General features: G+C 40.8%; 1 protein-coding gene across 2 annotated transcripts; it reads right to left on the reverse strand.

The window, feature by feature from the left end:
- Window positions 1-6,524: 6,524 nt before the first annotated feature.
- On the reverse strand, window positions 6,525-16,329 carry LOC113449989 (cardiotrophin-1). 2 transcript variants are annotated; one of them, XM_026721131.2, is made up of 3 exons: window positions 16,059-16,329; window positions 10,535-10,656; window positions 6,525-8,892 (listed from the first exon to the last, which is right to left on the reverse strand). In XM_026721131.2, the coding sequence occupies exons 1-3, from the start codon at window positions 16,072-16,074 to the stop codon at window positions 8,440-8,442; spliced, it is 591 nt and encodes a 196-aa protein (XP_026576916.1). In that variant the 5' UTR covers window positions 16,075-16,329; the 3' UTR covers window positions 6,525-8,439. The 2 variants fall into 2 exon arrangements, with proteins under 2 accessions (XP_026576916.1, XP_087773979.1); XM_087917853.1 differs by lacking the exon at window positions 16,059-16,329 and adding an exon at window positions 15,297-16,001.
- Window positions 16,330-16,676: the final 347 nt, after the last annotated feature.

The raw sequence follows: 16,676 nt of genomic DNA on the forward strand, positions 1-16,676 counted from the left end.
TTCTGGGAGGGCAAAAACGGCCTCCCCTGGGCTCTGGAGGCCCTCTGGAAGTTGGAAACAGGCCCGTTTCCAGACTTCCGGTACTTCCAGAAGACCCGTTTTCCCCCCTCCCAGAGCCTCCGTGAGAACCCTGCACTTACCTGCATTGAAAATGGGCCGCGTGAAGACTCCTGGTGGGGAAGAGTAAGGTGGGCAGGGCCAGCTGGTCAGTTCAAATACCAGTTCAGTGAACCAGATGTAAATTTAACATCTGGTTCACCTGAACTGATTGAATGCCACCCCTGGTAATAGCACTTAAACTTTTATACCACTTCATAGTGTTTTACAGCCTTCTCTAAGCAGTTTTACAGAGTCATAGTATTGCTCCCAACAATCTGGGTCCACACTTTACCAACCATGGAAGGCTGAAATCAACCTTGTGCCAGTCAGAATCAAACTCCTGGCAGTGGGCAGAATTAGCCTGCAATACTGCTTTCTAACCAGCCTGCCACCACAACACTATTACTCTTGTTTATAACATTGCCAGCTTGAATGTATTTTTATCTCCCCAATTTTTATCATCATTACAAACTAGGGAGGATTCATGGATGAGGTGTTTTTTTTTCATATTACAGTTCTGGCCCAGACTCAGATTTCTTTTATCTGACCATTGTATTGATTGCATATCTTCCTCCAGTTCCTCAAAGTTATTCTTTATGCCCATAACAATCCTGGTCTATGGGAGGTATTCTTCCTGTATATTTCCCATAATTCTCCAGATAGATGTTTTGGCTGAAGCATTGTGGGAAATGAAAATGGCAGTTAGATTCAACTGTCCAGTGGCCAAATTAGGAAGTAATCCTCTATTTGAAATGTTTTCAACTTCTCGATTTTCTCTATTTGCTCTTCTGCTTAGGGTATTTTCCTTTCATATGTATTAATCAGTATACAGTATATAAGCAAAACTTTTTGTGACCACTAGGTGAAAGCAAAAAATCTGGCTAGATTTTTCCCTGTGTCCATTTGCTGCCATCTAGTGGCCATCTGGGTGCCTGCAGGCAAAGTTTCATGCTACCATTTCTAAAGATATAATCAAACTCACCACTCTTAACAATTCCTTTTTTAATTGTTTTAAAATGGAGTTTGAATAATTCTGGGAAATGGGCTTTGGGCAAGTAATTGGAGTTAGCAGCAACAGGGAAGAAGCCAGAAAATATCAAACAGAGAGGGTCAGATTACTTCTATTTTATTTGGTTTTTATGTATATAAATATCTCACCATTGTAATTCTAGATAATTCAAACAAAGATGCAAGATAGTAAAAACAAAACAAAACAAAAAGTAGCTGAAAACAAACTGTCAGCCTTATAAAGGCAAGATAAGAAATATGGACAGATAAGTTAATTCTATTTTATTGTAAAGTTAAATTAACAGAATCTTCTGTTAATGCCTGAAAGTACAATATTCCTGCTGTCTCCTTTATAGCCCAAGAATAGGGAGGGTCCCTCAACACGCTCTTGCTTCACCCACTATGCAGCTGTGGGCTATGCACCCTCTTATCTGATCTTTCCCTGGGCAACATTTCTTTGCCAGGTCTCCCAAGGTCATTCCTACATACCATTAAATAAACCCAGCTCTAATCATAAGTATGAGAAATAGTGTCAGGGGTCACCTAACCTCCAAATCCCATCATTTGAGGGGACTTCCAATGTCTTCAAGGACTTCTGAAAAAATTTTTTCCAGGAAGAATGATGACCTAGAACAGGGATCTCCAAACTTTGTAACTTGAAGACATTCAGTTCCCAGGATTTCTCCAATGGCTGGTTGAGGAATTCTGGGAGTTGAAGTTTTATAAGTCTTAAAGTTGCTCAGTTTGAAAACTCCTGATCTTGAGGAAAAGAAACTAAGACAGCCTGCTTCTTGGATCCTGCCTGATCCACACATCCCAGAGCATGCCCACCCTGTCTCCAGAAGTTGTGAATGCTCCAACACTGGAAGTTTTTAAAAAGATATTGGATAATTATTTGTCTGAAGTGGTGTAGGGTTTCCTGCCTAAGCAGGGGGATGGACTAGAAGACCTCCAAGGTCTTTTCCAACTCTGTTATTCTATTCTATTCTGTTCTATTCTAATTTCTATTCTGTGGATCTAATAGGGTGGGCAGAAAGAAAAGTCATCTATTTTGACCCCATGTCAGGCAGGGCTTCAGAGGTGACAACCAATATTGTGAAAGTGTATCCGGAAATCTACAGGGAACCAGGACAGCACATGGGTGGTGTTACCTCAATGTACCCATAACTCATATATTTTAATAATCAGCTGGATTACTCCTATTACATTACATAGCTTTTGAGAATAAAACTAAAAAATGTTCCATTTTTTTTTTTGACAATCTACCACAAAATAACAGCAACAATGCAGATTCTGGCACCTGAGCTGTTTGGAATCCTATTTATATTAGGTTGAGTTGAACTGTGTTAAAGTGAAGAAACCACAGATGAAGAAAACCAAAGCCTGCAGGAAGTCTGGAAATGTATTTCATTTCCTCAAAATCACTTTGACTAGTTCTTTTTAACCTTTCAATCTGGATTGTTTTCAGCGAATAGGTGCAACCATGAAATAGATGAATTGAACAAATCATGAATTCCCGTTTAAAGTTTAACAATTGTTTCTATCTATTGGGCTTTCCTGGGTCTGGTATATTATCTCCCAGTGGAAATATATATGTGAGATAAGGGAGAGCTATACCAAATGTATCTTGTAAATTAGCCAAAATTCAATGTTTATCTTTCAAAAAACCATGTCAGAATTGTGCTGTGGCATGCACTTCTCAAAAGGATGCTACAACCAGAAGAATAGTTACATTTATTTTTATGTTCCTTTTGTCGGAATGTGATTCCTCTCTAGTTTTCCATGTAAGCCCTTTGACCTTCAAGCAGAATGCAGGTAGTCGACTTATGACCACAACTGAGCCCAAAATTTCCATTGCTAAGAAGATAATTGACTTCTGCCCCATTTTACAACTTTTCTTGTCACCGTTGTTAAGTGAATCACCGCAGTTAAGTTAGTAACACGGTTGTTAAGTGAATCTGGCTTCCCCATTGACTTTGCTTGTCAGGAGGTCGCAAAAGGGGATCCTGCGACACTGCAACCATGGTAAATACAGGTAGTCCTCAACTTACAACCGTTCATTTCGTAACTGTTCAAAGTCACAATAGTTCTGAAAAAAGTGACTTACGACTGTTTTTCACACTTAAGACCGTTGCAGCATCCCTATAGTCATGTGATCAAAATTCAGATGCTTGGCAACTGCTTCATATTTAGGACAGCTGTGGTATCCCCTTTTGCGTCCTTCTGGTAAGCAAAATCAATGGGGAAGCTAGATTCATTTAATAACCATATTACTAACTTAACAAAAATGCAGTAATTACAACAGTAGAAAGAAAAGTTGTAAAATGGGGAAAACTCCCTTAACAAATGTTTTACTTAAGCATAACATAAATTTAGGGCTCAATTGTGGTCGAGGACTATCTGTCTTTATGATGGTTGCCAAGCCTCCAAATTTTGATCACGTGACCATGGGGATGCTGCAACAGTTGTAAGTGTGAAAAATGGTCATAAAGGACGTTTTTCAGTGCTGTTGTAACGTTGGTCACTAAACCAATAGTTATACGTCAAGGATTATTTGTAGACATTAGACTCAGATAAAACTTTTTTTATTTTAATTAAAGTTTTATTTGGGTTTTCACACACATAAAATACAAGTAAAACATCTTTTTTGAAAATAATCCCGGGTTACACTTCTTTATATAGACACAGTTTCATGCTCATTTTTGTGTTCTATTCCATATCTTATTACTATTTTGCATTTTCTATATAGTTTTTCCCCTCTTTTAATTTTCTCAATTTAATTTGATTATCTCATCTCAATTCAAATCCCTTTTTCAATTAGATTTTCACCCATTATCTCTAAATAGACCCTGTTTCTCTATATTTTGTTTCTGTCCTTTATAACTTCTTTTCCTTTCTTTCTTCCCTCTCTTCTTCTCCCTCCCCTTTTTACCCCCTTGTCTCTCTACTTCTAATTCTCTCTTCTGCATTTCCCTCTTCTGTTGCTTTCTGATTTTATACTTATTTTTCAATCTATTCTTTTTCTGAGTTGTTTTTCCCAGTCTTAAATTTTCCATTCTCTTTCCCCTCTTTCCTTCCCCCCACACCTAAGATTACTTGTTCATTAAAGATGGCTTCTTCTTTGTCTCAATTTTCTTGTTCTGCAGGCATTTCTTGTTGTTTCTCATAGTTCCAAATCTCCATTTCTAAGAACTGAAATACGAAGCCAAAAGAACCCCTCCCTTCTTGTGCATCTTCTTTGTACTTTTTAAGTTCCATATTCAGTTCTTCTAAGAGTGGAGCCATTTTAAACACTTTTAAACAACCACCCGATTGATTTTAGTCATTCAATTGCAGTAACCAAGAATCCAGAGATCACCAAGTAATCCAAATACTCCCAAGCTGTTTCTTCTTATTTCTTTTTTTCACTTTCTCTTCCTGGGGTTTTACTATTTTGTTGCGATGTTTCAGTTAAGATGTATCTTTTAGAAGTCTTGTTGAGATTTTACTGTAAATTCTTTTTAATCCCAGGCAGTCTCCTCCCGTCCAGATCCTGCCCTTTTATTCTTTTTCTCCCCTCTCCTGTTTTCAAAAGCTTTTAATTATCCAGAAATCTTTATTATCCCTTTGACTTTTTATTTTCAGCATTAAATACCTATAAATGTCAAAGTGGATTTTTTTCCAATTTCTTGCTTAAGTCTCTTAACTGTCAGTATAGGAAAAGGAAAAAAAAAACACCAAATCCTTTCCCTTTCTCTCTCCTTTGCTGCTTAGAAATCTTCTTTGGGAACAGTGTTATTTTTTTAAATAGTTTAAATTCCAGGGTACCTTATTTGTTGATTTGCTGTTTGACCCGGTCAACCAAAACTTTCTCTTATCTTCCTCCTGCACATTCTTTTCCGGTTGAGTTCTTCTTTGTGGTGGCCATTTCTGACCACTGCTACAACCGCCTTCGGGAAAGGGAGTAATGGCCAGCTGAGGAGGAGAGATGCAGCTCTCCTCAACCCTGCATGCAGTCTCCCCCTTCTTCACCACCTCTACAGAGTGGCTTAGCCCCGAAACCAGCCAGCTCGGGGTGCTCTAATGGCAAGCATGGATCGAAATCACGCAGAGTTGCGGTTTCAGTCTGTTGTCGAAGAAGCTCAAACCCCAACTCAGATAAAACTTTTAAGCCTCTCAGAGCTCCATCTAGATATTTTGGGGACCATTTTCTGTTCTGTGCTGGGTACTCCTCTCTTTGACACAGCTTGGCATTGCTACCCATGTCTCCCCTGCATGCCCCGCCCCCCCAGTCACTCCTTAGGGTATTGCTTTCTTTTTTTCCCCTTCCAATGATCAGCTGTTCCAATGATCAGCTGTGCCAGGATCCCCCTCGCTGTCTTACTGCTTCACCCAGGAGGCTTCCCTGAGGCCCAGGAGGCTAAAAAACAGAGTGCAGGGTGGTGGTGCAGCATGGTCTCCCCATTCCCCGCCCCCGTGCTCTGTATTTGGCCTCCTGGGCCTCAGGGAAACCTCCTGGGAGCAAAAATGGCCTCCTAGGAGGCCCCCCCCAAAAAAGGAGCAAGGGGGGAGGGGTGCTGAAAAAAAAGAAAAAAGAAGCCATTCCCACAGTTATATGGCCACGCCCACATAGCTATACCCACAGAACCGGTAGTAAAAATATACGCATCCCACCCTTGGGTTGATCATTTTACCCACAAACTAGAAGCCCCCTAATTCTGCAGGTTGGCATTAGAACTGGGAAAAGGCACTTGCACACCACAAATCAGCTTGTGCTGTAAACAGATGTGCATCTTGGGTGGAAAGCAATAAATATATGAAATAAGGATCGAAGGAGCTGTGGTTGATTGTTGAAATGATCATTCAGGAACACCATTAATCATGCTTTTGACTTCAAGGGTATTCAGGCAATGGTAGCAACAACCATTCTTAATTGTCTTTATATTTAATGATCAATGCTGCCCAGTCAACTGTTGATATGGGTGGCTATGAAATTCAATTAAAATGAATCACACTTAATTATGGCTTAATAAGATGTGTGAATTAGAGAATTATTAATTCTGGATAAAATATATTTTTAAAAGTCTAATTTCAAGTCCAGCTTGGCTCCCAATGATTAATACAGCCCTATCATTCATATCGCAGATATGTTGTTTTGCCTGCCCAATTGACATGATATTTCTTAGTGGTCTCCCATCCATGTAATAATAAGACCCAACTTTATGTAGCTTTTGGAGAGCAGACAGGAGTATTCAGGTACTCCCATTTAGGTGAACTTTTAAACTTAAGATACTCTGAAACTAATTTCTGGTGATTTCATTCATACAACTATGAAGTTTTCTTGGCAACAGAAGAGATTGTATTGACTACTTAAAAGCAAATCAGTCTAGTAAATTATTTGTAAATTGCACCAGAAGAAGAAAAAAGGCAACTACACATTCTACTAAAATACTTTTATTACGATTATAAATTTAAGTTTTTCTCCATATACAATACATACATACATACATACATACATACATACATACATATATATATATATATATATATATATATTTAGAAAACCATATAGAAATAAATATTTCTTTAGCTAGGAACATACATCCTAGAGGAAAGAAACTCCACAACTGGAATTTTAGCTAGAAAAGAGAAAAGACAAAAATTCACAATGCTAATAGCCTTGGAGGAATTTATAAAGAACATAGCAAATATTAAAAGTAATGCAAAAAAGCATTTTAAAAAAAAATCTCCCAACAGATGGTACAACCCTATGTAAGAACTCATCATTAAAACAGGATGGTTTATTGAGTTAGAAACAATATCAGTGAATGGACAATAAACTGTCCACGTATTTCAACGCTGAGGACTAGTTTCTTAATATTCAGTATTATTTAGAGCAACATTTCTCAACCTCAACCAATTTAAGGTGGGTAAGACTTGGAATTTCCCAGCCAGCATGCTGGGAAATTTCCTATGCTGGCTGAGGAATTCTGGGAATTGAAGTCCACATATTTTTAAGTGATTGACGATGAAAAACACCAATTCAGAGGGGAGAATGGACTCGTTTCAGAAAATCCAAACTTAAGCAAACTACTAAAAGTCACTTTAGCAGGCTGGGTTTGCTCTGTATTTTAAAAGTCGACTGAACTGTATTTCCCCATTGGAGCCTAAAACCGAACACACAGTCGCACTTCTCATTTCCACATTCAGGAGGGATTGTGCATCAAAGTGACTATTGGGCTGCGTGTTTGCAACTCCACTTTCCAAACGGCCATCACATCTCTCTTTGCTTTCCTGGACTTGCCAAGGAGAAAGATGTGCTTAGAATCAGCTGTCCAGCCTACAATCCTCTCCATGTTGCCTATGGGATTATGGGCGGGTTAGTTCCAGAGAAAACCAAAATTTGAAGAAGTTCATTTAAAGAAATTGGCCAGTTTTACAGCCATGAAGGGTGCAATGGAAAACCTCGTGCTTTGAAAACACACCATGCCATCTCTTTAGGGTTCTCATTAAATGGAAAAGAGATAGCTTATTAATATGTTCCAGGTGGGGAGAAGTTAAGTTGTCTACCACACAAGATTCATTTGTGATTTCAGAGCTTTTACATAGCTCTAAGATGTATGCAGGTAGTCCTTGACTTATGACTACTACTGGGACCAGAATATCTGCAGTTAAGCAAGGCAGTTATTAAATGCATTTGATCACCTGCCAAATTCCTGAATTTTGATCACATGACTGTAGGGATGCTGCAAGAATTATAAAACGAGGACCAGCCATAAATCACGTTTTTTCAGGACTATTTTAACTTTGAATAGTCATTAAATGAAATGGTTGTAAATCAAGGATTGCCAGTAATTGATTCAATGGCCAGTAATTGATTCAATATATATATTCTTAATTGATTTGAAGAGATGCTTTTTTGGGGTTATTAACTTTCAGCCTGGTTTGCTGTTAAGACACATTAACAGTTGGACAAAACACAGCTATGCACTGTACTTATGGTTCAAAAGCTAGAACCCCCTTTTAACCTGGTTACTAAATAAACCCATTTTCTCAGACAGAACATACATGTAATAAGCTGACCCAAGCAAGCCAAATTTGCACAACAGGGTAAGATGTAAATGAACTAGTTAAAACTAAGCAAGTTTGAGTACATTGTCGAATGGTAAGCATTGGATTTGCAACTGACTAAGTGGCTAAAGGTGCTGTGTGTTCACACCTGATATTTTGTGTGAACTCAGGAAAATGGATGGATTGATCCGAGCCATACTTCAGTGAAATATGGGGAGGGATATTGTGCGCCCTCCACATTTCCAGCCCTGCCACTGGTCAATGTGGAAAGAGAACCATTTTTCAGACGGGATATTTCTTAGTTAATAAGGCAATGTCCTTTTCACATCTGTTGACCCAGTCTTGGAAGAGATGGCAAATGTAGTAACCTGTGAGTTTCATAAAGAAGGTGTTGTCGGGTTCCAGAGGCTGAGCAGATACAACTGGACCCGGCACGATGCCCAGGGAAGACATGATGGATTTAAGGTTATTCTCCAGGCCCAGACAGTGCAGACGTGAAGAATCGAACTGACGGTGTAATTCATCTTCCAGTGGATTCAGATCCATTTGCTGGCATTTCACACTGGCTAAGTACACCGGCAGGTTGGAGAAGGCACAGGTGTTCTGCTGCAGCCGCTCCTTGTCAGTGAGACCCAGCCAGTCTGAGGTAGACAGTGTTGGCAACGGGAGTCCTGGAAAGGGCTGAATGGGTGGGTTGAAATCAGGCTCACCAAAAGGTATCCCTTGATGATGCACCTAACACAGAGAGAAGTCACAGCATCAGTTCTTTGAAAGGTGGATCCCTGGATCTTCAGAAAATGATAGAATGCTTTCTCATGATGACTAAATTGCAAGTGCCCTTGATTTACGACTGCAATGAAGCCCAAAATTTATGTTACTAAGCGAGACAGTTGCTAAGTGAGTTTTGCTCCATTTTACGACCTTTCTTGTGTCAGAGCATATTCATGAACTGGAATAGAGCTTAGTAACAAGGTCAGCCAATGAGAGCTGAGTTGAGGGCTGAAACTTAAAGAGAGAATCTAGACGTGTTTTATCTGTGCTGAGTGTGTTTTATCTGTTCTGTGCTGAGCTCTAAAGTGAAAGAAAAACTAACTTGCTTGCTTGCTTGCTGAAAACCAGAGCTCTGCTCTGAACCTGTAACGTGTCTGCTCCTGTTTGAGTTTGCTTCATGTTGGAGAAACCTACAACTGATTTGTAAAATGTACTTTGTGTTTATAAAGAAGTTAAATGAAGCCTCAGCCATCTGTGTTTACTTTTCTTGTGCTGAATTTACCCTGCAATACTCTGAACATCTTGCCACAGCTGGGAATCACTGCCGTTGATACATTAGGAACCCGGTTGTTAAGTTAATCTGGCCTCCCTGTTAACTTTGCTAGTTAGAAGTTTGCAAAAAGTGATCACATGACCCCAAGGAAATCGTTATAAAAACATGCCAATTTCAAAGTGTCCTAATTTTGATCATGTGACCATGGGGATGCTGCGACATTCTTAAGTGTGGAAACAGTCATAATGTCACTTTTTTCAGAGCCATTGTAGAAGAAAATACAGTTCATTATATTACACATTTTGAGATGCTGAAAACCTAAGAATCATTAATCAGCTGTCTTCATGCACCTGCTATGGTATTACAGCTTTTACTTGGCTTTGTTTAAGTAAAGCATTTGTTCTGAGAAAAATGCCCAAGTCCTTCATTCAGCAGATTCAAATAATTATTGGCTGCTAGCCCCTCCAGCAGCCAAATCAGAGGCAGAGGCGGTGTGGGAGGTGGCGGCATGGGCATCAGCATCAGGGCAACATGAGAGCTCAGAGAGGGAATGGACTTGTCAGAGAGACAGAGGCAGAGCCTGGGCTGTCCATCAGCCGTCAGATGGGGAGTCAACAGCCCCCAGGTCTGGAGGTGACTGATGAGGAAGTGGAGAAACAGCTGGGTCCAGTGCCTGATGTGCAGATGCACAGAAGGGAGGGGAGAGGAGAGGAGAGGAATGGAAATATTTGGCCCGATCCTTGGGATGTAAGAGCCAACACTGCTAGTGAAGCCCCACCCTAGCTCTGGGGATAAAAGGCAGGGGATGGAGATGAATAAACATGGCAGACAACCATAGGCAGACCTGTTAGCCTGTGGTGAGAGAGGAACTTTTTGCTGGGGCCGCTGGCACTTCTAATAAAGGAATCACTGATTTAACTACAGAGGGTTTGTTGTGTTCGGGGAGCTGGGTCCAAACAATTATCAATTTGCATTGATTAAAGTCCCTTCTTCTTTTCTATCCTGGATGTTTTGTAAATAAAATAAAATAAAATAACACACACACACACACATACCCCATAGACAGAACCCCACACCTTCCATTAATTTCTTCCACTTATATTTAGGACTTACATAGTTTGACAGCAGTTTTCCTGAGCTAATTTGCATGCTGAGGGTGAGATTGTGTGTCCTTTCAATCTCTATGGCTATTTCTTGCTGGGTGCGAGAGCATCCAGAGCACATTGGCAAATCCACTGTAGAAAGAAGCAAGAAAAATGTTAGACCCAACAACTAGTAACTAAAGATTCAAATACCTGTATTAATAATACTATCCATGTTGTCCTTTTTTTTTTTGCAGGCCACAGAACCTAAATGGCAACCATGGTGGGTGAAGAGAGTTAAGAGAGAGAAAAAGGAAATCAATTCATCTTAAATAATAATTCAAATTTTAGGATACAGCATCAGAAGTGAGCAAGAATGGAAAGTACTATACAGCAGTGTTTCTCAAGCTTAGCCATTCTTAGATGTATGAACTTCAAATCCCACCTAGCACACTGGCTGGGGAATTCTGGGAATTGAAGTCCAGACATACTAAAGTTGCCAAGGTTGATAAACATTTCTATTCAGGACAGGTAGTCCTCCACTTGGAACAGTTCATTTAGTGACTGTTCAAAGTTACAGCACTGAAAAAAGTGAATTATCGTTTTTCACACTTACAACGGTTGTACCATCCTCGTGGTCACATGATCAGAATTCAGATGTTTGGCAACTGACTCCTATTTATGACAGTTGCAGTGTCCTGGGGTCATGTGGTCCCCTTTTGTGACCTTCTGACAGTCAAAGTCAACGTGGCCACTGTGTCACCAACTTAGTTGCAGTGATTCACTTAAAAACTCTGTCATGAAAGTTCATAAAATGGGGCAAAATTCACTTAACAAAAGTTTCACTTAGCAACAAAAATGGGCTCCATTGTAGTCATAGGTCAAGGACTACCTGTATCTACCTATAAGATCAATGGGACCTATCCTTCAATGGCACCTATCCTGTGGAAGCTCATCTTAGGTTGTTTCAAAAACAGACACAGTTGGATGCCTGCTATTCACAGTTCAAAAAACCCAACAACCTTACAAGTCCCTTAAAAAAAGAAGACAAAAAGGACAGCAATTATTGAAGATGCCTGAAATTAGTTTGAGGTTTGAAGGATTTTCCAGAGATAGCATATATGGAATTGTGAAGTAATGCAGTTATGCTGAAGCTGTCAGTCCCCAAAATCACTGAGGCGGATTTCTGGGGAACCGCAGCAGTCATTAAATCAAGATCTCTATCACCGTTCTTAGGGTAGCATTCAAAAATAAAATGTAAAAATAAAATGCAGCCAGGTAGAAAATTCCTGGCCTTTTGCATGGCTATGTTTTCAAAAGGAACTCCAAAAGCTTTTTGTTTTGTTTTTCTTGCTAAGAGATTTGTTATTCTGTGCCACATAGATGTAGCTGTCCAATAAACTCTTTAAAAAACAGACTTTGTTCTTCTGGCTTGGAATGTACCCTCCTTCCCATGACCTGTGCACATCTTAGACACACCTGTAGATTTCAACACATTTTTTTGTCTTTTAACTTCTGGAAAGGAAAAGAACTTTGAAACTGCAGGGTTATTAGGAAAACCAGGAATGATTGTCAAAGCATGTTGAAGTTTCTGACACTTGCTAAATACAGAATGGAGGGAACTCCTTAATTGACTCCCGGATATCCTACAGCTGCTATCATCTGGTCCAGAAGCTTCTAAAATAGTATGGAGAAGGAACTTCTGTTGACAGCATGTTGAGGACCAACCTTTTAATGCGTGCAAAAACCAAATCCCAGCTCATTCATCGCTTTGTGTGCAGAACATGGGAAAAAACTCTGAAGCTATGCTATGAAGTTTCATCATTTTCTTTTATCTCTCAGTAGGAAAACAGAAGAGGTTGAAAGAGTATCACATGGATCCTATTAATGCATGGCCATTGGCTATTTTTGAGCTTTGGATGGATGGACAAGAACATTCATTGTTCCAGACAGCAAGGCCATTACATTATCTGGAGGACCAAGTTGGAAAAAGCTGACGTGTACAAACAGCAAAAACCACGATACTTCCTTCTTAATCTAAGTCTCCCACTGAGATAATTTCTATGCAAATTATTTTATCTAACAAAGGCAAAATTGTGCCAAGCTCCTAATCTTTCCTAGAATGTCTCCCTTTTAAGTTCCTTCAACTTAATTCAACTAGATTGCCAACTTCAAGACAGCCTTATGCAGTTTGGAAAAGGGTCAGGATCATGGATTACTGATGGTAACTTCAAAGATGAATGAACCCAGTGACAACTTTTCAAATTAACACATTTTATTAAGGTTATAAGCTGTTGGGAGCCACAGGTCTTTTCATCAGCCAGCAATATAATGGCTGCATATGTTTTTCCTAATTACCTTGGGGAAGACATTTGTGGGGTTGAATGGTAAAACTTTTTCTATAACTTTGTAAATATGTTGTCCATTCTGTCCACCCTAATCCTTTCCTATGGTCTCTGGTTTCTGTGTTAGAAAAAGACACCTCAGACCAGAGTTTCTCAATCTTGGCAGCTTTAAGATGGGTGAAATTCAACTCCCAGAATTCCCCATCCAGTCTTACTGTGGCTGGAGAATTGTGAGAGTTGAAGTCTACCAATCTTAAAACTTGCAAGGTTGAGAAACACTGCCTAAGACAATCAAGACACAGAAGGCTTAAAAGTTGGGAATCATGAACTTTTTAGAAGAGTTAGAACTGCAGTTGCAGAATTCCTGGCAGGTGTGGAATTCTGGGAATTATAGTGCCAGTATATTTGGAAAGTGCCTGGTTGAAGAAAGCTGAGACAGCAGGTTAAAAAAGCAGAGAATGGAATGAAGACTAAAGAAAAAATGAGGATGATTGCCAAAGGTTTCAAATCAGGACAGAGAAGAAAAATCTATCCATAGTTTTTAACTATTACTAAATGGAGCTTCTATACTTAAAAGCACTGTATCTGACTGGCAGACTGCATGAAGACATAGAAAACAAGACCAGGGAGGTATATTTGGTTGGATGAAGGAAAAACCTACATTTGCTCAATTGCTCTGGTGTTTTATCTGGAAATACCAAATTTTCTCCCTGGCTATTCTAAATGCAAATTGTATATTTTAGTGCCAGGCATTCTAACTGCCAAGCAGTAAATGTCTTTTAAAATTACCATCCAAGATCAATGATTAACTGCACCTTCAAGTTCAAGGTGTGAGGTCATCAGAGTCTTTACATCTCTTGATCTTCAGGATGGGGGTGGCGGAGGCAGAAAGGAAGAAGGAAAGAGAGCAGAACATTCCAGAGGTTTTACAATGAAGGAAATAAATTGGACAGAGAACATGAAGAACCAAAGGGGGTGGAGCAAACTATATATGCTTAACATGCAGATAGGAAAAAAAATCTGTCCAAAAGAATAAAACTAAACTGAAGATTTTCCCACATCAAATGTATTGGCCCACGAGTCCATCATCCCCAGCTGGCTTTGGACACACTGACCAAATGTTGTGAGGTTGCAATTCAGTACTAATCAGAGGCAACATGTTAGGAAAACACTGCTACTGAGGGAGAAGAATTTTCAAAGGCTGAGCTTATACAAATCTATCTTCATTGGTTGTGTGAACCAGGCAATGGGAGTTAACATGTCATGTGAATTCATAGAAGTTGGGTCGTTCAGTCTTAATTTACTCAGCTGATCCTGAGGAAACCTGAAACAGCACTGCTAGTCCAACCTGAAACAGCACTAGTCCATGTATAAAAGTCTAGTGGAAAGAATAAGAGAGATACTTTGTTCACCCAACTTCTTAAACCATGGTCTGCTTCACAGGTCTTCCTGAACCAACTGCCACCAACTGGGTTTGGACCTCACTCGAAAACATAAGCCCAAATTTACAGAAACCAAGCAAGCAAACCTATCATTTGGATCAATGATGCTGTGTGCATCCAGATGTGCATCCTCATTTCATAGTCATGCAACACTATCAAACTTCAGAATTCTTAGGAGATTCTGGTTCCCAAGAATGATGCAAATTTTACCATTAGCAAAAAGTTATAAATCATTTGCAGAGGAAGTTTTCTTTTTTCAAGCTATGAGTTATAAAATTTTCCAGCAACAGTTCTAGGATTTGAATGCCATTGCCTAGAGCCCTGCAAATTAGCAAATCTTAAAGTTTTATTACAGCTGGGAAATAGGTCCCCTAAGGTAATTCAGTAATAATCATGACATTAGGGAGATAATTAAACCTTGAGACTCTTGTCACACTATTGATCTGCTTCACAGCTGCTAAATTATAGTTTGTTTGAGTAAACCATAAATGGTGTGGATCTCCTCTAAATAAACTCTTGCTCCTGGTTAACAAAATGTTAAGCACAAATTTAACAAGAAGGCTTTGCAGCTTAGTAATATGTGTGAATGCAGCCTTGGCGTTACATGAGCAGTTCTGAGGGATGCATATGCCAAACATGATAATCTTACATGCATGAAATATATTTCAACCAAAAAGCAACCTGCCCATCTTCCTGTGGACACTTGTGTCTCACTGACCTGGATTCATCCCACCAGCAAAAGATCATTTATAACAGCCATAATCCTTAACGGTATTTGGAGCTTTGCTATTTTCAAGAAGTGACTGCATGCACTGACCTGCTTGCAGGAAAGGTAGTGGTTTAACCAATTTAGTCCCTCCCTCTGCTTCCTAAATAACTTTCAGAGAGAATCCTAAGCACAGGTCTCTTGCCTTTTACGAAAAGCAAATCTAATACCTCCCCCCCACCCCCAACAATTGGTAATTGTGAAACGGGAGAGGGAGAGGAAAGGAAATGGCTCAATTACCACGACTTTGTAAAGAGAAATGTGGAGGGCTACTTGCTGCCTTTACCATGCAAACTAGGCTGTGTGGCTTTGTTGACAGTCCAATAAGTGGAAAATGCAAGCAATAGGGTCAGCTGGGAACGCAAGCTTCATTTGTGAATTCGGCCACCGAGGTGACAGAAGGGTCCAACGCAGTCTCCAGTTATATACCCCAAGAATCTCCTTTTCGGTGAGATGGGAGGCATGATCAGCCAATCAATCACTCCCTACTAGCCTGCCAATCACTCCCTTCAGCCTGCCAGCTGAACAGGGAACTAAACCGGCCGATAGGGGAAAACTTCGCCTGAGAAGGACCCAGCTACCCCTCCGCTGCTGCCCGTCCCGCTCCGCTTTCAGCCGCTTCGCTGCCTGGGATCCAATTCGACCTTAGCTGCTCAACCCGAGCCTTTGGGATCGCGCCAAGCCGGCGTCGGTGGCAGTGGCTGGGACACGCACGATGTCTCTCCCCACCCCCTCCACACCTTGGAGAAGTTGTTTCTTCTTGACTTTGTTAGGCGAGCTGCCTACCGCCGGTAAGGCACGAAATGGAAGCGCTCCCGAATCGCGCTGAAACAGCGGTGGATAAACACGAGGTGGTTTTCAAATCCTTTTTAACCGACCCCCCCCCCCCTTGTCCCGCTTTGTGGGGGAAACTTGGGAGACTCTGAGGAAACTTTGGGAAAGCCCTTGCTTCCCCTCGCTCTCCCCGCCCCACACCCCGGTTTTTGAGGACTTTTGCCGTACCTGGCAGCACTTCCATCCTGCGACCCTCCCCGGCGCCGATTCCCGCCACTTTGTGGCTCGCCCTGTCCCTCACCGGACCTTTTATAGCCGCTGACCACGCCCCCTGTCCCCACGCCGGCCCGGGACTTGAGGATTCCAACAGGCTGAGGTCACCTACAGCCTGCCTCCTGCTGGGTCTGCAGGCGGCTGCCCTTTCATCTTTCCCCACCCTCACCCTCACCCACCCACACACCTGCTTTGGGCAGGAATGTGCGCTTGCTTAGCCGATGGAGAAGGGGCGCCCTGGATAGATCCAGGAAGGAAGGGGAAGGCGGGTGGGGCAGCTTTCCCAGGAGAGAAAGGAAGTAGTTGGTTTTATGGAGTGGTTAAAAATTCAACACATAACGCCCAGTCGTTTGCGCTGTTTCCAGGAACGCACTCTCTAAAAAAAAAAAAAAAAACGGAAAAAAAACGTATAGGGTGCAATCGAATAAAAAGCACCGCATAAACGAGAAAGCAACGCAGCCGCCTTTGAAAAACGGGGACAGCCTGATTCAAATATAATGAAAAGCCCATTTAGAAAACCGAGGGAAATACAGAAAAGTCTTTGATTCCGGGTGGGGGGGTGATTCCTCTTTG

This window comes from Pseudonaja textilis, chromosome Z (genome assembly GCF_049901715.1).
Source record: "Pseudonaja textilis isolate UNSWEBS1 chromosome Z, rPseTex1.2, whole genome shotgun sequence".
NCBI classification, from domain to species: Eukaryota; Metazoa; Chordata; class Lepidosauria; order Squamata; family Elapidae; genus Pseudonaja; species Pseudonaja textilis.

Coding starts and splice junctions, on each gene's coding strand:
- LOC113449989 (XM_087917853.1), bottom strand. CDS start 15,345: ATGGTAAAGGCAGCAAGTAGCCCTCCACATTTCTCTTTACAAAGTCGT. Junction 10,657..15,296: donor TTTCTCTTTACAAAGTCGTG/GTAATTGAGCCA, acceptor TTCTTTCTACAG/TGGATTTGCCAATGTGCTCT. Junction 8,893..10,534: donor GAAAACTGCTGTCAAACTAT/GTAAGTCCTAAA, acceptor TCTCTGTGTTAG/GTGCATCATCAAGGGATACC.